At 42.4% G+C, this 21,409-nt stretch overlaps 1 protein-coding gene across 1 annotated transcript in view; it reads right to left on the bottom strand.

The window, feature by feature from the left end:
• llgl2 (LLGL scribble cell polarity complex component 2) overlaps positions 1 to 21,409 on the bottom strand; it is a 32,035-nt gene that overhangs the window by 8,343 nt on the left and 2,283 nt on the right. The window contains exons 2-12 of the mRNA XM_014158137.3: positions 9,105 to 9,223; positions 8,437 to 8,534; positions 7,812 to 7,893; positions 6,285 to 6,400; positions 2,509 to 2,667; positions 1,954 to 2,116; positions 1,740 to 1,872; positions 1,557 to 1,611; positions 1,292 to 1,446; positions 1,003 to 1,214; positions 59 to 126 (exon numbers count right to left, since the gene is read on the bottom strand). Coding sequence (XP_014013612.2) covers positions 59 to 126; positions 1,003 to 1,214; positions 1,292 to 1,446; positions 1,557 to 1,611; positions 1,740 to 1,872; positions 1,954 to 2,116; positions 2,509 to 2,667; positions 6,285 to 6,400; positions 7,812 to 7,893; positions 8,437 to 8,534; positions 9,105 to 9,179 — 1,316 coding nt within the window. The 5' untranslated portion in view covers positions 9,180 to 9,223. The remainder of the gene's footprint in view (positions 1 to 58; positions 127 to 1,002; positions 1,215 to 1,291; positions 1,447 to 1,556; positions 1,612 to 1,739; positions 1,873 to 1,953; positions 2,117 to 2,508; positions 2,668 to 6,284; positions 6,401 to 7,811; positions 7,894 to 8,436; positions 8,535 to 9,104; positions 9,224 to 21,409) is intronic.

Raw genomic sequence — 21,409 nt, 5'->3', positions numbered from 1 at the left:
GTTGCTAACTTGTAATGAAACTTGAAATGAAGCTGATGAGCTGTGAATGTCCACTGACCCTGTGAGAAGTAGGTCTCGCTGAGGAGCGTCGGGAGACAGGTTCTGTCCTCCTGTTATAGGCCACGGCTAGACAGAGGGAGAGAGAAGGGATGGGGGGAGAAAAGGCGGATGAGAGAGAGAAGGGATGGGGGGAGAAAAGGCGGATGAGAGAGAGAAGGGATGGGGGGAGAAAAGGCAGATGAGAGAGAGAAGGGATGGGGGGGAGAAAAGGCGGATGAGAGAGAGAAGGGATGGGGGGGAAAAGGCGGATGAGAGAGAGAAGGGATGGGGGGGAAAAGGCGGATGAGAGAGAAGGGATGGGGGGGAAAAGGCGGATGAGAGAGAGAAGGGATGGGGGGGAGAAGGCGGATGAGAGAGAGAAGGCCGATGCGAGAGAGAAGGGATGGGGGAGAAGGCGGATGAGAGAGAGAAGGGATGGGGGGAGAAAGCGGATGAGAGAGAGAAGCGGATGAGACAAGGGATGGGGGAGAAAGCGGATGAGACAAGGGATGGGGGAGAAAGCGGATGAGACAAGGGATGGGGGAGAAAGCGGATGAGACAAGGGATGGGGGGAGAAAGCGGATGAGACAAGGGATGGGGGGAGAAAGCGGATGAGACAAGGGATGGGGGGAGAAAGCGGATGAGACAAGGGATGGGGGAGAAAGCGGATGAGAGAAGGGATGGGGGAGAAAGCGGATGAGAGAAGGGATGGGGGAGAAAGCGGATGAGAGAAGGGATGGGGGAGAAAGCGGATGAGAGAAGGAGAGAGAGAAGGGATGGGGGAGAAAGCGGATGAGAGAAGGGATGGGGGGAGAAAGCGGATGAGAGAGTTTAGTCAATTTGAGCTCCATCAATTCAGACTGACTTTCTGCTCAGGTGTTTGCATGGGTGCCTGTATGTGTGGTGCAGGAACTTGCTTGAGCAGTGTGTGTGTGTGTGTGCACGCGCGCGCGCGCCACCTACCTTCTTAGAGTAGTGTGTGTTCTGCAGTGCTCCGGCAGACAGGACCTTCTCCCACAGCTTCAGTGGTATAGCAGAGACATGGTGGGAGCAGGTGATGGCAGAGCAGTGGAGAGGGACCAGGTACGGAGTCTGGATGACTGGCCACCCTTCAGTCTGGAGATCTATCACTACCAACTCCTCCTCTACTAAGACCACCAACGCACTGGGGTCGCCTGGACAGAGGGAGAGGGGTTAGACTGGGTGTGTGTGGGTGTGTGTGTGGGTGTGTGTATCCCCCTTGCCTTTCTACCTGTATGGTCTGGTCCGTCTCTGATGACAAAGAAGTCGATGATTCTGGAGGTGAAGTCCAGAGCCACGTGTGTTTTACTGTGGATCACACTGATAGAGTGTCTGTCTCCGTAGCTGGCCCGGGGCATGCCGCCACTGAGGAACAGGAAAGGAGGCCTGGACACACGGAGAAGACAGACGACCAGATCTTTACAGTTGGATTCATGTGGAACAGGTTGACGCAGCGAGAGGAAGGGGACACAGACAGACAAAGGAAAGAAACTCACCCTTGTTCTGTAGGGAGCTGGATGATTTTAGAGATGGCCTTACAGGGGAAGTGGCCTACACAGGAGAGACAAACCGTCCAATCAATCAACTAACCCATTCAATCAATACCGTCCTCACCCGTCACTGTGTTCTGTGAGGTTCAACAGAGAGGAACAGGACATTGACTTGTGATGCCCCCTCACCGTACGGTACTTCAGACTTCTCCTGTTCGCTCTGTGTCCCCTCCCCGGCCACCATCCAGCGACAGTAGCTCCCGTCGCTATGGGAACTGAGAACATGGCCACCGTCCTCCGTCCACCACACGCTCTCTAGTTGCTAGAGAGACACACAGCCAAACAGGAAGTCAAGACCAGAGCCCTCGAGACGCAGACATCAACACAGAGACTCACACTGTACCTGAGTAGCGGGGATGTGTTTGACGGCTGATTGGCGCTCCAGGTCCCAGATGACCATGATGCCTCGTCCGTAGCCAATCAGAACCTGGCGTGGGTTGACAGGATTCTCCTGTAAGGACTCGACATGCTCCAAGCTCCTACGACCTCCATAGTCCTCTGGTAAACTACAGAGGGAGGAAACGACAGGGTTGGGTTTTAGCATCATTATGGATAGCCTAGTGGTTAGAGCGTTGGGCCAGTAACCGAAAGGTTGCTGGATCGAATCCCCAAGCTGACAAGGTAAAATTCTGTCGTTCTGCCCCTGAACAAGGCAGGTAACCCACTGTTCCCCGGTAGGCCGTCATTGTAAATAAGAATTTGTTCTTAATTGACTTGTCTAGTTAAATAAAAGGTTCAATATATTTTTTTTTATATAAAATGGATCAACTGTTTGTGTACGTGTGTGAGAGAATGTCTGGGAGGTATTAACATTAATCAATAACAGATTCCATCTGTTTAGGGGAAAAATATTTCCAACTCAATGAGCCAATAAAAGGCAGTACACTAGTGTGTGTACCTGTTGGTGACGTTCTCCAGGCTAATGTTCCTCTCCTCTAGTTCTCTGAAGCCCGGTACCTCCACTACGAACACGTGTCCCCCCTCTGTTCCCAGAAACAACAGGTCCCCAGAGGAGTGGGTCAGCACCGCCGTCACACGAGTCACACTGGGAGAAGCACTGACGGAGGGAACGAGAAATGGGTACAGTTAAGAGGTTGAATCTGCCAAAGACCAAGTTAAAAAGGGTATTACAGTAAGAAGAAATAGTAAATGTAAAATAAGATATTTAAAACTACTCGCTCAAAGACACTATGGAGAGGCTACAGAATGATATTACAATGAAAGCCAAATGACCTGCTCTAAAGTGCAGAAGTATGAAGAACAATATTGTTATAATGGGAATAAAGGAGTATGAAGAACAATATTGTTATAATGGGAATAAAGGAGTATGAAGAACAATATTGTTATAATGGGAATAAAGGAGTATGAAGAACAATATTGTTATAATGGGAATAAAGGAGTATGAAGAACAATATTGTTATAATGGGAATAAAGGAGTATGAAGAACAATAGATATAATGGGAATAACGGAGGATGAAAACTAAAACAATCAGTCAACGGAGGAAAAAGTCAAGGTGTTCACGAAAGGCAATCTCAAGATGAAAGACAGGTGGATACAACTGGCTGACCGTTTCAGTGGCAGAGGGGAGGGAAGGCCCAGTCCCATAGTAGCTATGCTAACTCACTACCAAATGAAGAGAGCCTTGTTACAACAGGGTAGGGAGCTGAAGAACACCCCCTTCTCTATTAATGAACAATTTCCCCATGAAATAGTGGAGACGACATGCCCAGTACCCCACTTTCAAAAGGCTCTGAGCAGAGAAGCAGAATGTTCACGTAGTGGTCAATAAACTGTAGGTAAACAACCAAATGTTCAAGGACTGGAAGATTCCAACGTAGCTGTGAGAGATACCTACCTCCTGAAGTAGTCCCCCATAAAACACTACCACATTACAATCATCGATTCATTTTTACAATTGTTTTACATTTTTATGCATGGACTAGTTTTATTAATGCATTACGGAACCGTGGACTTTACATGAGGTTGGACATGTGGGAAAACAATTGAGCATGGCGGACTAATCCATTTTTTTACCTTATTTAGGCAATACGGAACTTTGGACTATATGGACTTAAATTTGATTTTGATTCAGGGAATGCGAAGAAGGGTAAGGCTGATTTTTTAAAATTAATTTCATTTGTAGATTGCACAGGCAGTATATTAGAAATACCACGGTAGTTTTTGTTTGATATGGCCTAATTGTAGAGATCGGGTATATTATGATTATATTACGGCCATTTTTGGCAGATGTGAATCGGAGCTAAAAGAATTTAAGATAATGTAATGTAATAAATATAAGGCATCCCGAGTGGTGCAGCGGTCTAAGGCACTGCGTTGCTAAAGCCTCCACTACAGACCCGGGTTTGATCCCGGCTGTATCCCTTTATGGGTAGTGTGATGCGTAACACATTTTTACTGGGAATCATTATTGGCTGTTAGAATGGATGTTCCTTTTTGCCGGAATATAACAGGATATAATAAGGATATGAAATATGTCTCTCTGTTGATAGGCAGCATGCAGGTGATGGACAAAGAACTAATCTTTTTCCTCTTCTCTAATATTTTAGAACAAATCGGATCCAGAGAACTATGCAGGTCAGGCTGACGCGCTTATAGCCAATCGGATCCAGAGAACTGTGAAGGTCAGGCTGACGCGCTTATAGCCAATCGGATCCAGAGAACTGTGCAGGTCAGGCTGACGCGCTTATAGCCAATCGGATCCAGAGAACTGTGCAGGCCAGGCTGACGTGCTTATAGCCTTGCCTTGGACTTTCTTAATATGAGCATGAATCTACAATATTGTGCTGTTATTATTTCTAATATAATCTCGTATTATTATTTTACTGACTTTCCCATCTTATTTGGTTAGTTCTCTTAAAGCACCGTCAGATATGCAATAGACATACAGGGCTTTGAACGTGTGAGTGAAGGGTTTCAGTATTGAATGATGTGATCATGGGAATGCTCAAATTCCCCTCTGGCCTACGCCAATTGGCAGCAAAGGGTTTGTCTTAGGACCCAAAGGTGCGTCATGAGTCAGGGAGATGGTCTGATGGTCTTATTGACAACAAACCTAGATTAAACAAACACTTGATTCAACATGGAGTTTTTCCATTTAAATTATTATACAAAATTCTTGCCACCAACAGAATATGCTGTATATGCTTTCGGAAAGTATTCAGACCTCTTGACTTTTTCTAAATTTGGTTACAGCCTTCTATTTTTTTTTTTTTTTTAATCTACACACAATACCCCAATATTAAAAACAAAAAAACATATTTACATAAGTATTCAGACCCTTTGCTATGAGACTCAAATTGAGCTCAGGTGCATCCTGTTTCCATTGATCATCCTTGAGATGTTTCTACAACTTGATTGGAGTCCACCTGTGGTAAATTCAATCGATTGGACATGATTTGGAAAGGCACACACCTGTCTATATAAAGTCCCACAGTTGACAGTGCAGGTCAGAGCAAAAACCAAGCCATGATGTCGAAGGAATTGTCTGTAGAGCTTCAGGGACTAGTCTCTGAATGTCCTTCAGTGGCCCAGCCAGAGACTTGAACATCTCTGAAGAGACCTAAAAATAACTGTGCAGCAACACTCCCCATCCAACCTGATAGAGCTTGAGAGGATCTGCAGAGAAGAATGGGAGAAACTCCCCAAATACAGGTGTGCCAAGCTTGTAGCATCATGCTCAAGACGACTCGAGGTTTTAATCACTGCCAAAGGTGCTTCAACAAAGTACTGAGTAAAGGGTCTGAAAACTTATGTAAATGTAATATTTCCATTTTAATTTTTTTAAATAAATTTGCCCTCCCCCAAAAAAACGTGTTTGCTTTGTCATTACGGGGTATTGTGTGTAGATTGATAAGGAGAAAAAACGTAATCAATTATAGAATAAGGCTGTAACCTAACAAAATGTGGAAAAAGTCAAAGGGTCTGAATATTTTTAGAATGCACTGTAAGGGGCATACAACAATCTCAGCTCTGTAGATTTTCCTGATAAAAGACAGAATCACAAGATTATTTATTCTGGTATTGCCCCTATGTAGCTTGTTTCTGGTCACAGGTTCAGGAATGGTATAAAAATAAAATAAAATCATTCAATTAAAATGTACCTCACAAATAGCAGTGTCGGGCGATTTGGAATGCCATAGTCAAATCAATCAATAATATAATACTCGTAGGAAAGGTTTTCATGTTTCGCTGACAATCTGTGGATACTATACAATTAGAAAGGATCAAAATTCATGCTAAACATCAAGGAACAATTGAAATATATGGCACATGGAAACCAAACAAGGTCTATGGTGATAGGTGGGATGGGCTGAGAGGTGGGATTAAAGAGCTCATGTTCGGTAGAGTATTATTGTGATGTGATTGCTGTATATAAAAAGTACCACGTATGTAAAAATGGATGTATATGTAGCAGAAAGGCATTACAAACTAAAAAAGGTGTGTCCTCCAAATAGGTCGGGGGTGGTGGATGGGTTAGTTAAACTAAAAATAGACTATTTAAGGTGCATACGTGTTTGTCATTGAACGTGTGCATGTCACCATTTTCAATCGAGTTCTGTGCCTCTCAGTGCGTCTCTTACATGGCGATACAACGAGTGTGTGAGAGAAATCAAGTCAGGAAGTGGTGGGGTGTTATGTAGTGTGTGTCTCACCCCGGTGGTCCAGTAAGTGTGAAGCGGCCTATCTCCAGCAGCTCAGAGACTCCTTGGTGAGCTCTGAGGGTCCACATGTGGAGACTGTTGTCATCCAACAGAGTCACCAAGTCAACCTATTCAACACAGACCAACCAGGGACGTTGGCCACAGCTTCACTACTAACATTTCCAGCAATGTCAATAGGACCAGTAATGGGAGCACATAGCTATCACATACAGGGCTCTACATGAATATTTTATAGAACTTTAAAAAGTTAGGAGCACAATATAAAGCCTAGGAGCACCAGAATATCTGTGTAATTGATTGACATATAGCATATCAGGCCTATATGAATTCTAGTTACTTTTGAAGCAAGTTGTGCTATAAAGACATTTGATTATTAGAAAAAGCTGAAAGAAAAACCTGTCAATGATATGAGTCATCTGTGCAATATCAGTTTCTACATCAGTACTACCTATTGACATGCACGACATTGAACATTCTACACTGTCTCTTTAACAGCCTCAAGTTAGTGAGTGACGACATGCAAGAGATCAGTCATTCATACCTATGATCATTGATCTCCTATAATAAGATATGCCCCTTCCTTTCTTTCTTTCTGTGATGTTTAGAAGTACTGGTAAAGTTACCAGGAAGTTATCTCAGCTAGCTAACACGACTGAACAAGGTGTAAACAAATGCCTGTGAGTAATTTTGAGACGACCCGCGACATGGTTTATGAACTGGGCCTAAGAACTCCCTTTATGGTCCACCAGCCACTGTGGCCAATATATTTATTTGCGATAATAACAAAACAAAAAGTTCTTGGCTTTGTAAGCTTGTCTTTTTGTGATTTCACCTAGTTTATCCCCCTTCAGGTTTTCACTCAAAATCAATCTAAACATGTTTTATTTATTTTTTTAATAGATAAAAACAACCAAATTGGATGTTCTAAGTCCACAACAATGCTTAAAGTACAGCAAGAAAATACTTTTCAGGTCTGGGGAAGAAAATATTTTTGGGGAGGGTATAATTAAAAAGAAAACATGGCACCTAAAGAAACTGGTATTTGTACTGCATGTACAATAGCAGAGTTAGCGAAACAAAAGACCACCCGATTGAAACAAATCATCATGATATCATAATCATTCTGCCAGGTAAGCCTACTTCTAATTTGGAAAGTTTTCTGGGAATGCCTTTAGCAATGACTGGCTGGCTACAGTAAGTGGTAGACAGAGGGATTCCCATGCCGTCACGTCTTCATAAAGTTACAAGAAATACAACAATAACAGATGCCTTCTTTAAATGTAAGCTTTTCTCTCCAGGGCACTCAGAAACAACGGCCCAGTGAAGACTATTACTATCTGGGAGAGTTATCTTTCTGGTCACACTGGTGCTCCTAAAATAAAATGTCAGGTCGCACAGAAAGTTATAGGTTTTCAGTAACAGGTGTGAATGGAGCATGAGATAAGGGGTTGCCACAGCACTCTTCAGGCCTGTACAGTAGGCGTGTACAGTAGGCGTGTGTGTGGAGCAGCCACTCACCTGCTGTGGTAAGAAATGGACCTGTGTTACGGCAGCGTTCTCATCATGTAGACCCATGAACTCGACACCTGGAGCCCCATAACTTACCTCGGGTTAAAGAACACACACACACACACCTGAAGCATTCATAGACTTACACACGTGTTTCTGTTACTACACTGTACTGAAAGGGTCCACATGCATCTACAGAAAGAGATTGTCTGTTCTGTCAGTCTTATCTGACTGCCCTGCCATTGGCTAATATTACATTTATTCATAGAATTTGTTTTGTATTAGAACCGAACAATGTGCCCCATTGTGTGACAGAGTTATAATGATGGGTTATCGTAGGGAATGAATGGGGATAGTGTGCCGACTGGTTCCACACGGTCAATGAGCACGATTGTGTCAGATGAATCAAAGCGCACTAAAAACAGAGATACAAAAACACACACAACGCCTGTCTGGTACAGTCAGGGCTGAGCAATAGCCTGGAAAAATAACTCCACACAAATACACACTAACCACAGACAGCTAAAGCAGAGGGTAACTGAGACCAACTGGGTCAAATATGTTGATGCTTAAATGTTGCACTCTTACACAGCCATCCAGCCCTCTCTCCCTCTGAGTGTCTATTGAAGGATACAGTTTGATGGCTCCAGAGCGTGTGCCGATGGCCAGGAGCTGTAGAGTGGGACTGAAGACCAGAGCACTGGGCTGGTGGGGAAAACCATGCTCCACCGTCTATGGGGGAGAGAGGAGGGAGAGGGAGAGAGGGGAGAGAAAGGAGAGAAGAGAAAGTAAAGAGAAAAAAATGAGGGGGAGAAAGCAAGAAAGAGGATAATAGAGGGGGAGAGAGGGTAAAGAGATAGGAGAGAGAGGAGAGAGGAGAGAGAAATCTATTGGGTGAAATACCATCACAGCAGAAAGATGTGACCTGTTGCCAGAGAAGAGCAACCACCATTTTATATACAAGCCATATTTATGTTTATTTATTTTCCCATTTGTACTTCAACTATTTGCACATTGTTACAACACTGTATATAGCCATAAGACATTTGAAATGTCTATTCCTTTTACATTTTTGCGAGTGTAATCTTTACTGATTATTTAGGATTGTTTATTTCACTTTTGTTTATTATCTATTTCACTTGCTTTGGCAATGTTAATGTGTTTCCCATGTGAATAAAGCCCTTTGAATTGAGAGAAGTTATAGAAACTGGCAGGACAAATCAACTGACAATTGTCTGGAATTGGGATCATAACCTTATTGTAGAGATTAGAGATGAGATTAGAGATCAGATCGACTCTTACCTTGTTGAACCCATAGAGCTCCTGTTTGATCCGATCTCTGTGGGACTCCTGTCCATGTCTCCTAAACCTCTTCATACTCACTGGAATCTGAGGAGCACACAGGCCCAACCACTACACCTCTACAGAGGGAGAGGGACAGAGATTAAAGAGGTATAAAGGGAAGTACAATAGCCTAGCAGACAACAGTCTCCACTCCCTATCTGAGGAACATGGACGAGAGATAAAGAGACCATAAAACTTCCTGGAGGAAGAAAAAGGAACTAAGGAAACAGCAACGAGGAAGTGAAGACTAACAGATGGGGCAGAAAACTAAACAGGGGCTCCTGGAAAAACATGGCTCAGGTGGTGTGTGTAGGCCACTGACAGAGATGAGAGAAAGGAATTCCACAGGCAGAGCATGGTCTACTCTCCTGATCTCTGTGGTCCACACACACCCCGCCTCCTAAACTGCCTGAGGGGGAAGGGCTAGTCACAGACAGGAGCTAGGGGTCAGGGAAAGACCATTGTTCTACAACACACAGACGTTGACGAAAACACCTGTCACACAGACCAGAGGTTTCAGACAGAGGAAAAGGGGAAAGAGAAAGAGTAATTATTTTCTTTATGAATAACATTTGCAGAACGTTTAGGGCGTAATGAACCATGACCCAATCACAACCCTTTGAAAACAAATCTCTCCTCTTGTAGACAGTTTAAACCTCTGGACCTCATTCTACCGGGAAGAGGAAGGAAGAGTATTGACAGCTTTCTCTTCATCTCTACACATACCAGTACATTTCCTAAGCCCCATCGCATGAAGGAGAGAGGCTATACTCACAGGTTGGTTAGACCATACTTCAGAGGTCTAAGGTCTTCGTCTAGTGGTCTGACTGAACTCAACCCAGTGGTCTAAGGCTCAGAGTCTAGTGGTCTGACTGAACTCAACCCAGTGGTCTAAGGCTCAGAGTATAGTGGTCTGACTGAACTCAACCCAGTGGTCTAAGGCTCAGAGTATAGTGGTCTGACTGAACTCAACCTCAAAGCTGCGTCTCCCTGGGTGATGACAAGAATGTTCCCCTCAAAAGACCCACAAAAAACACCTACACAAAACAGGCTAGTGTTTCAGGTCTGTATGATGATCAAGTAAAAAAAAATGATAAAAAAAAAGAAAAAGAAATAAAAAAAAGGGGGAAACTAGACTTTCATAAAAATGACAATACTGTAGGCCTGGCCAACTCAGTCGTCTCATTTTGAGTCGAGACGAGACAGAGAGACATACTTTTGATATTATTAAACACCCTGATATCAGCTACAGAATGCTGTTAGTCATTAGGCATGTGAGGGATTATGGGATAGTGGAGGACTGACTCACACTCACACCCTCACTAAGTAAACTTCCTCATTTGGATCCTGTAGACGCAGCGGGATGAAGAAGTGGTGCATTTAAGGATTTGGGGAGGGTGGGCTAAACTGAGCCTAGATCTGTATCAAAGAAATAGGCTAGGCTACATTGATTTAGTTGAATAGAAGAGAGGCGATGCTTTAACATGGAATGACTGATTCCATGTTAAATTTTGTGTAGAATTTGCAAGGACCACGTGTGTTCTAGTTGTACCAGCTATTCTGTTCCTCAGTGTGTTCTCCAGTAGAGCAGCAGGGCAGAAGGATCTCCTAACATAGGCTGGGTGGAAAAGCAGGACCTTGGTTTCAGCATATGACGACCACCTTGGTCAGTCACCCCCTATAGTGGTACTTAGGCTGAGGAGAACAGACTCAAGGGAGGACATACCCTACGTCACCAGAAGAAAACACTCGCTGACTACATGGTGAATAACTTTAGGCTTTCAACCAGTGTGACAGCAAGGCCTACCCAGTAATTCAACACTAGGCTCCCGTTGGAGCAGAGCAGTCAGTGCCGTTTAACATGAGGGAGGACCATTCTTATTTTTATGACCATGGCAGCAAATTACTGCATATTCCATTCATTTAACATCAATAGGTTTAGGCTACTACATGATACTACTTTCCCTATACCCACGATGAGGTAGCTACAACCAAGCCTATGAATGAAAGTTTACAATGTAGGTGAACACAGGTCGAGAGAGTCTACTACTCAGCACATTTTATGCAGTGCTAGCTAGCTGTAGCTTATGCTTTCAGTACTAGATTCATTCTCTGATCCTTTGATTGGGTGGACATCATGTCACTTCATGCTGCAAGAGCTCTGATCGCTTGGAGGACATCTTTCGAAAGTTGTCATAATTACTGTGTAAGTTTATGGATAGTCAATGTACCCAGAGGAGGATGGAAGCTAGCTGTCCTCCGGCTACACCATGGTGCTACCCTGCTGTTGAGGCTACTGTAGACCATTGCAAAACAGCGTGTTGAGTATAGTTTTATCTAAAAGGGATAGCTTTTAAACATTTCCCTATTTTTTTATGAAGTTCACTGAGAATGAGTCCTCCCCTTCCTCCACTGATGAGCATCCATTGGAACAGAGTAGTGTTCAGAACTCAACTCTGCCTCTTTCTCCCGCAGCTTTTCTTCAGAGTACAGTAGGGTGGGAAAATGTGGCAAACTGAAAATGAGTGACTTATTCAAGGCTACAGTATAGATACAGGAATCATGTGCACGTAAGTCACACATGACATCTCCCAACAGACCTAGCCTACATTTCCAGTCATATCACTGTAGACAGTATTCTGGCAGTTAGGGGGAAGTCCCCATAGGGAAGGGATTTTATCTGTTCGTTACAAGGTCAGGGCCAGAAACTAAGTAGGAAACATCCCCATTGTTAGTGAGAGTGGACAACAAAGCCATTCTATTAGACTAACAGTGAAATCAGACATGGATTTCCCCAGGAATTCCTGATGGACAGTGCAAATGGAAATGCGTTAAGGAATGGTTACACAGACAGGCGTGTCACATCGTCACACACAGAGCAACTCTCTGCCAGGGCTGCTAAGCCTTTAGCCACTGTTTGATTGGTGTCATCAGAAATGACATCAGCATTGTAGAAGAGCAAGGCAGGGTACACTGTCTACCCTCCAGGACATCTACAGCACTCAATGTCACAGGAAGGCCAAGAAGACAATCAAGGACCTCAGCCACCCAGCTACGACCTGTTCAACCTGCTACCATCTTGAAGGGTAGACAGAAGCTGAAGTCTCTCGGTCCCAGTTTTGATGCACCTGTACCATCTCCAGGCCATCAGACTGTTAAATAGTCACCACTAGCCGGCCTCAGCCCACTACCTGCCCTGAACATCAGTCAGTGTTCTAGCTGGCCTCAGCCCACTACCCTGCCCTGAACATCAGTCAGTGTTCTAGCCAGCTACCAGCTGGTACTCTACCCTGCACCTTAGAGGCTACTTTGCCCTATGTACATAGTTATTGAACACTGGTCACTTGTTTACATACCATTTCATCCAATGTACATACTGTATTCTAGTCACGGCTCATCCTATATAAACTTATTTTTGTATTTTTCTGGATTGTGTGTACACTGTTTTTACTGCGTGGCACCTACAATAACATTTGCAAATGTGTACGTGACCAATAAACTTTCATAATAAATTCACACCAATGTCAATAAAGCTTCATATTCTTGACCAACAATGAGAGCAGCGTTGTTTTAAAGAGTGACTGTCCCTAACAAGCAATGTTTTGAAAACAGCCTGGGGGCATCGATATGAGTCAGAAAATGTTATTCTTGAGTCACAATTTACTACAAAGTGTAAATAGGATAATTTTGGTCATAGTCTCGTCCACCCAAAAAAAACTATAAATCGAGATTTGAGAGATTATTAGAAGAAAATAATTGTTCCACGGAATGAAGGGTACCGCAACAGTTTTCCTTGGGTTGAGTTTATTTCAATCCTGCCCACAGCTGGCAGCACGGAAATCACCATAAATTCGGAGTGCAGCTGCACGCGACCCGATCGTAATACCCATGGTCAATTTGGTTTGACATTCAATATCCCTATGGGGCTCGTTAGGGACCATCAGTAAATTACACAATGTACGAGACAATTCCCAACATATATATATATTTTTTTTAATTAAAATTGCTCCAAATTACTGACTTAAAAACCAACTATAAAATTGGGGCCAAGCTTCCTGCCATCCAGGACCTATATACTAGGCGGTGTCAGAGGAAGGCCCAAAAAATTGTCAAAGACTCCAGTCACCCAAGTCATAGACTGTTCTCTCTGCTACCGCATGGCAAGCGGTACCAGAGCGCCCAGTCTAGGACCAAAAGGCTCCTTAGCAGCTTCTACCCCCAAGCCATAAGACTGCTGAACAATTAATTAATCAAATGGCCACCCGGACTATTACATTCACCCCCCCACATCAACACCATCTCACAGTAGCCAAGCCAAAATCCGTGGATATTTTATATCGACTTTCTTTTAAAATACCTAAATGGACCGTAAATGAACTCACTACAAACCATCACCTCATGAACTTAAGGAAATCCCAAGTATCATGAATAGATTGGAACTAGGGAATATATGGAGGCTTAAATATCCTGACCTAGTTGAATATACAGTCGTGGCCAAAAATATTGCCACCCTTGCACTTTTTTCAAATGATGCACCATTGCTTCCAGAAAACTATTGAAATTAAAACATATTTTGGTATGCACATATGCATGTCTTCGGTATGCAGTTGAACAAAGCAAAAAAATCTGAATAATTTACTAAAGCTTAGCTAATTCCACAAAGAAATCCTAAAATGGCCCGGACAATATTAAATCGCCATCTTCTAGAAGTTGTTAGAAATAATTCGATTTCAAGCAGGTGATTCTCATTTACTTTGGAATTGAACTCACCTGTGGTAAGTTGCAGGTGCCTGAAATATAAAAAACATTTTTTTTTTTTTTTTTAAATCACTCATTCAACCAGTTTGAAAAGAGAAAAGGACTCATTCTCCTGTTTTGTGTCACTGTGTGTACCGCAATGAACATGGAGAAAATTCTCTAGTTATCTGAAGAGGTCAGACTCAAGATTGTACCAAGCATGGACAATCTCCAGAGACCTTGATGTTCCTGTTTCCACCGTACGTAATGTTATCAACAAGTTTAAGGCCAATGCCACTGTAGCCAGCCTCACTGGATGTGGCCCAAAGAGAGAACTTGATGGAAGATTGCAGTGAAGGATTGTTTGAATGGTGGAGAAAGCACCTCAGTCAACTGCCACACAGATTCAAGCTGACCTTCAGACACAAAGTACGACAGTTTCAAATCGCACTATCCATCGCCAACTCAATGAAATGGAGTTGTGGTAGAAGACACAGGAGGACCGCACTACTGACCGAGACATAAGTCCTAACTGCAATTTGCCAGACATGCTGAACATGCCAAAATCCTTCTGGGAGAATGTCCTGTGGACAGATCAAATTAGAGATTTTTGGTAAAGCACACCATCTATGTTTACAGAAAAGAAAATTAAGCTTTCAGGTTCAGTGATGTTTTGGGGTTGCTTTGCTGCCTTTGGCACTGGGTGCCTTGAACTTGTGCATGGCATCATGAAATCAGGTCAATACCAAGGTATTTTGGAGCGCAATGTCAGACCCAGTGTCAGAAAGCTGGGTCTACATCAAAGGCCATGGGTCTTCCAGCAGGACAATGACCCCAAACAAACTTCAAAAAGCTCCCAGGAATGGTTCAAGACAAAACACTGGACTGTTCAGCAAGGAGTCCAGATCTAAATCCCATTGAAAACTTGGAGAGATCTGAAAACAGCAGTTAGGAGAAGGCACCCTTCTAATCTGGGAGAACTAGAGCAGAAGAGGGCCAAACTGCCAGAGGTGCAGGAAGCTCATTGATGGTTATAGGAAGCACTTGATTGCAGTTATTTTGACCAAAGGCTGTGCTAACAAATATTAAGTCTAGGGTGTCAATGCTATGTTTATTTTCTGATTTAAAATGGACATATTAAGTTCTGAATCAAAAGAAGGTTCTGTAATATTAACAGTGAAATGAAGAATTGTGGAGACCAAAAACATCGTTCAATTTCAACTTATTTTTAGGGAAAATTGTGAGTTACTTGAAAAAAGTGCAAGGGTGCCAATATTTTTGGCCACGACTGTACATGGCGGAGGATCAATCAAGCTAGTCATCTTGACTACTTTCTTAAGCCATTCTCACTGGCACCAAAAGTTAAAAAAATAATAATAATAATAATAAAAAAAAAAAGTGTTGATAGGGGACCGAATGTGGACGGACAATCAAATAATTGGCATATACATTACTCTTACAGAATGTCCACGTAGACGAGGGTATTGGAAATTGAAGCCTATTGGACGATAACTTGTTTTTTAGCAGGACAATAATTTATAAATGACTTTTTCCCAACATAATAGGTACAGCAGATCCCCTAATCATATGGGCCTAGAGAACATACAATCCAATAATTTTTAAAACAAAAGCCATTTTAGGTCAAAAGAGTCCATATTAACAAAGGAAATAGATGGACTAATGGTACAGATAGATAGCAATACAAAACTACCAGGAGGCACAGAATACATTAGGAGGAAAAAATAAAAGAAATTGAGGAACTTATTCAAGATCAAGTGTAATAGCTTATAACAAAAATTAAGTGAACTGGATGGAATATGGGGAAAATACACAAAATAAATAACTTTTTCATCTTCAACATAAATTCTTCCAAAAATAATTTACTAAAACTTTTTACAAATGACTGAGTCACCCATGCTTCACCAAACAATAGTTTGAAAGAGGCAGCAAAGTACTTTAAGCATATGTTTTTGCCTTTGTCTAATGGAGGAGGCTAAGTTAATTCTAAGATCTGTTTTCTTCTATTAACAATGTAAAATGAACAGCTGTACAGAAAGACTCATGTGAAGGCCAAATTACAGAGGAGGAACTTCTTGACGCAATTAAAGCTTAAGTCCAGGAAAACTCCAGGGCTGGATGGCCTACCAGTTGAGGTATAAACCTTTTTTGGTGTACTCAGACGACCATCAGGATGTTTTAACCACTCTGCTAAAAATGGTAGATTACCAGATATTGGAGGCACCTTAACTTTAGTGTTGCGATTAATATTTTCAATTTTTTTTGGCAAATGCATAGTGCATAGAATAATAATAAAAAGGTATTGTTGGATATTATTCATCCTAAATCTGAGTTTTTACATGGACGATACAATGGAGATAAGACAATAACTGGAAAAAATAGAACACTGAAATATCTGGGAAACCAGGCCTGGTTTCATAGCTGGCTTTGAAAAGACTTTTGATAAAGTAGGTCTGAAATGTATATATTAATGCCTGGAATATTTCAATTGGAGAATTTATACAATGGGTTCAAGTTATGTATAGCAACCCTAGGTGTAAAATTGTAAATAATGCTACTTCTCAGAAAGTATTAGACTGTCAAGAGGAGTAAAACAAGGTGGTCCACTATCGATCGGCATATCTATTTATTAGGGCCATCAAAATGTTAGCTATTAAAAAAAATCTGATACAACAATAATATCAAGGGGCTAGAAATCCAGGGCATAAAAACAAAAAAAGGTGCCATTGTACGCTGATGATTAATGTTCTTTTAAATCCACAATTTAGATCCTGCCACAGCCTCAGAGGATTGAGATCATTTTTGTGTAATTTCTGTGATAATGTCTCATCCCATGTTCAAGAATGGCCCTTTTCCCTTTATTCAGATTACAACCTCTCACTTTCGGTTATTTGAAAATGAAATCATCTCAAATATCTCTAGTTTTTAAACAAGCCATAGAAAGTTTATTAGTAATTTATTGACAGTCCCTAACTAGCCCCAGAGAGGTTATCCACTCTCAAACCAACTTTGCCATGGTCCCACACCAGCCAGCTGAAGCTAATTGGCAAAAGAAGTGCGCTTTAAGACCTAGTTAGGCTGTTAACAAGTTACCCAGAAGGGTGGGTGACTGTGTACTGTTTTTGCAGTGTATTTTCAAACGCTTGTGAACACACCCACGCGACAACCACATTAAACCACCCTCCAAAGACAACTCAGTTGGCTTCAGTCATGGCCACTGTATTTCTTAATGACCAAGCCCAAAAACGAGGTCAAATCAGGAAGTTCATCCCCCCTTTAAGAAAGAGTGGGGGCAAAATGCAGGTGATATTGCTGCATCTTATGACTCTTTGGGTTGGGCAGTATGCATATTTTCATATTGGAGCAGCATGTGTAGAGTCTGCAAGTTACTAGGGCAACGGGCCTGCCTTATCCGCTTGGGGGGGGGAGGAAGCAGACAGGCGGAGAACAGAGAGAAAAACTCAAGATCAAGATAGGACTGGCAGCTGTAAAGACAAGTCATCCGAAGGGCTTTGAACTTCTCAAACACGGCAGAAAGCCAACAATAAGATGCCCCGTCACCTTATTAATTCATCCGCTTACTTAGGGAACGCAGAAATCTACATTTGTCCACGCAGGAAACAAAGAACGTATAAGACATATCTTGCAGATTTAAAATGGTTCTTATGGTAATTTCTGCTCGGCATCACTCATTTTGTGCTTCAGTTTCACTTCAATCGGATGACAATTAACAAACGGGCATTCTAACAGCAGACAGTGCTGACTGATGTGTAGCTACTTTTCTCTTGGTGTAGCCAAGACGCAAGATTAACTTGAAGCAAAACAATAGGAAATATAGTTCACTACATTCCTTCTATTGTAAACATATGAAATAGGATGGGAATGCATCGTTTTTGAAAAACATAACTTGCTTTTTCATTTACTTGTGTGGCTGCTAGCCAAATAGTGTTGCACTTCTGTTAACGGATGAATGCCGTTTTCTGCCAAATGCGTCTCATTAATGAATTTTCTGTGAAGGGAAACTATAGTTGGATGTCCATGATCACGCTATTGAAGCAAAAAAAAATAAAAAATCTTTACTTTCAATATAAAATGCGACTCATCAATACACAGCTGGACTCACCTGCTCCTGCTTTCTCCCATTGTGCTATTTACAAACACCTGACTAACTCAACTGTTCTGAGGAACTACGGTTAGCTTCCTAATGTCAAATAAAGTGACAGGTGAAGTGAAGAACGCTATCTGCTTTCTCTCCTAACATATTGCGCAAGTTGACTACTGGTATTTACTTAAAGTAGCAACAAAATATTCAAATATTGAAAAACGTCAAATAAATTGATTCAATGGTACTGAATACCACGGTATACACGGTACACCGCCTAAGCCTAATGACTAAGACAAAATTAATATGAAATTCTCCTGAAATACTTGGTTACGGGAAATCACACCCATTCTTGGTTAGTTCGCAACCCCTCAAAACGTGACATCAAATTCCCAGCATTCTGTCAACTTGAACCATCAGACAGGTGAGAGAGATGTCAGAGGGAGAAAAAAAATACACTAACGTGTCTGGACAGGGCACCAACACTGCAGGTAAACTAGGCTAAATAACATACTACTACTACTACTAGAGCCTCGTCTTGAAAACAACATAGCTGGCATTCTGCTTCAGACCAAGTTGCCAGGAAATGCCTGCCATCTTAAGTATTCTACTTACATTCTTATGCAATCGCCAGCTATGTCAGGGCTTTAAATTTAAGATATACTACTAATAAGTTACTCCCATGGAACAGAGTCAAAACAAATAGTTGATCAAACCAGAAGAGGGAAATGATGTCCATTGTTAGAAGTGTGGCTAGAAAACTAAAATGAGCCTAATTCGCTCTCTTCACACACACACACAACCTGTCTGACAAGTGCAGTAATCAACAATACAGTCAAGGTGAATTACCTGTGTTGGCAAGAAAACACCTCTCCCGTCCTCCTCCCAATCCCTTCCCTCGCTCACAGCATAAAGGAGGTGCTCTCCCTCAGTGTCAGTTACCCTCTCCTGATCCCTCTTCTCTAAGGAAGGGGGGGCTTTTCGAGTTTCACTGACCCTTATAAAAATGTAGTCACGCTTCTTGGTGAATTTGCAAATAGACTCTTAACCGTCGGCCTAAGAAGCAAGAAGAGTGCAGGGCGGAACGTTTAGTCGGCCTGCATGAGCATTACATCCAAACATCAGAGAGAGAAAGGGCAGGCAGCCGCCTGTGTAAAGCTAGTACAGTCTGAACCATAGTCCCTCATTGCAGGGCTATTCTTAGTGATGACTCGACTCCCACTCACTCATTTCAGTCAGCATGAACTGATGTTGCCTGCATGTTCCAATACTGTAGAAACATATTGCCTTGGTTGAGGTAGTGTAGGCCTAATCACTGATCTGACGAGGTTGAATAGGTGAAACCAACAACGCGATGAGAACCTTTATTTCAAGGGTAATTGGATCAAGGAACAATGTGTTCACTGGGCCTCTGTACCACAGCAGTGAGCGGCTGCTCTTCTCGCCGTGTCAGTCTAAGGACAGAAACAAGATAAATGTCTGGGTGTGGTCGGCAGGAAGTCACACAGCGCCGCTCAACCCCTCTTTCCGGTAATCACAGTTCACAAATTGGCCACGTTGCGGTATGGTGACAATGCTACTAGCTGTATTATTGCTCATAACCAAGTGTGTGGAGTAGAGTGCACACTGACATTATCATCCCCTTGCGGGATGTTTGATGGTGGTATAATGCATCAAGCGAAGCGTTTCAACGGACTGGGTAGCGTAGGCCTACAGAGTCTTGACTATAGACAGAGGAATTACAGTCCTCCCAACCACCTGCAAGGGAATACACTACCTTGTCTAGTTGCTCATCTTTTACAGTTGGCCTACTTTCTGACGCTTTAGTTCGCTACCTAGAATGGCACCTAGAGGCTTTAGTAAAACAAGGGAGGTATGTTCACAGTGACTCTACTTCCTCTCACGTCTCACTGGCTAACCACAGACAACTTCTCCTGCGAGGTAAATGGTTCCACATTGGCAAACAGGAGTCAGCCTAACTAGGACAGTCTACGGTATGTGGGCTTAACGAGCCACCAACAGGACAGTTTAGTAAGGGAGTGCACCTAGGCCACTCGACACAGGCTTGATAGGGTCATGTTTTAGCTTGTAAACCTATGAAGGCCTGTTGTTGCCCTTGTACAGTTGGGGAAACTCAGGTTGAAAGTGAAAGTTAGACAGGTGAGATTTGGAGAATGAAAGTGGTCACTGGTTAGTCAGTTGATCATTGTTTTGTAAACTTGCTGTATCTGTCCATCATTTTATGCTTTCCTGTCATTCAACACTTGGCTAAGTAGTAAGCACCCATATCATGGTCTCTAGAGCTACTCTAATGAAAACAAACAGCCATAGAGATTCGATCTCTACGTTTCCTTGGCTTTCCTTATCAAGACTGATCTACATTTTGTGACAGGCGGTTGTTTTGATGGGAGAGTAAGCCTCGTTTCAGGTCGAAGTTTATCATGTCCCAACAGCTGTGGTATGCTGGGAACAAAGGGGTGTTGTTTGGCTAGCACAGCTGCAGGTGGGAATGAAGGAGTGGGCAGTGCCAGTGGACTGTCTGTCCTAGTCTTTTTTCCCCCATGCATATAAACCTATAGAAGCCAAATTCTTTAGGCGGGGGGGGGGGCAATAGAGCAAGGTGAGGTACACCATGTCGTAGTGGTAGGAAAACACTGGCATGTCCAAAGGAACAGCAAGCTCGACTCATTGAGTGAAGAGTTGACACTTGTAAAAGCCATATTAAAAAAAAAAGAAATGAGTGCAAATTAATTACTGCATATTTGCATAGGTTTAATAGAACTGCAAACAGATGACAGGCAGTTGACAGACTGACTCACTGTCATATGAATACAATCTTAGGCATTCTCACTGTTACCAGAGCCAAGAATAAAGTGACGGTCATGTTTGACCCAAAACAGTCCTATGCTATTGACATTGGTCCTGAGGGCAAGATTGTTGTAATTTTGGTCATGAATTAATCCAAACCGGTGTAACAATGCCCCCCCCAAAAACAGACAATTACTCATTGATGAAACCCTACTCTACCGTCGACTTAACTCTCAACCTGCGAGCTGGAGAGACACGCCTTGCTCCTTAGTCCCTACCACCTCCTACGCCTTCCTTAAAATAAACTTAAAAAACAAGATCAGCTTAAAAAATATCTTTGTCAGTTTCTCCCTCATGAGATACAAAATCAGTTATTAGCATAATTTCTTGTTACTTTTTAAACTAGATTCATATCATACATTGTAAGTTACATCACATTCACATATACAGTACCAGTCAAAAGTTGACACACCTACTCATTCAAGGGTTTTATTTTTACTATTTTCTATATTGTAAAATAGTGAAGACATCAAATCTATGAACTAACACATATGGAATCATGTAGTAACCAAAAAAAAAGTGTTAAACAAAACATAAA

The sequence above is a fragment of the Salmo salar genome, chromosome 19 (genome assembly GCF_965601325.2).
Source record: "Salmo salar chromosome 19, fSalSal1, whole genome shotgun sequence".
In the NCBI taxonomy this organism is placed as follows: Eukaryota; Metazoa; Chordata; class Actinopteri; order Salmoniformes; family Salmonidae; genus Salmo; species Salmo salar.
This window is presented reverse-complemented; position numbering and strand designations above follow the sequence as displayed.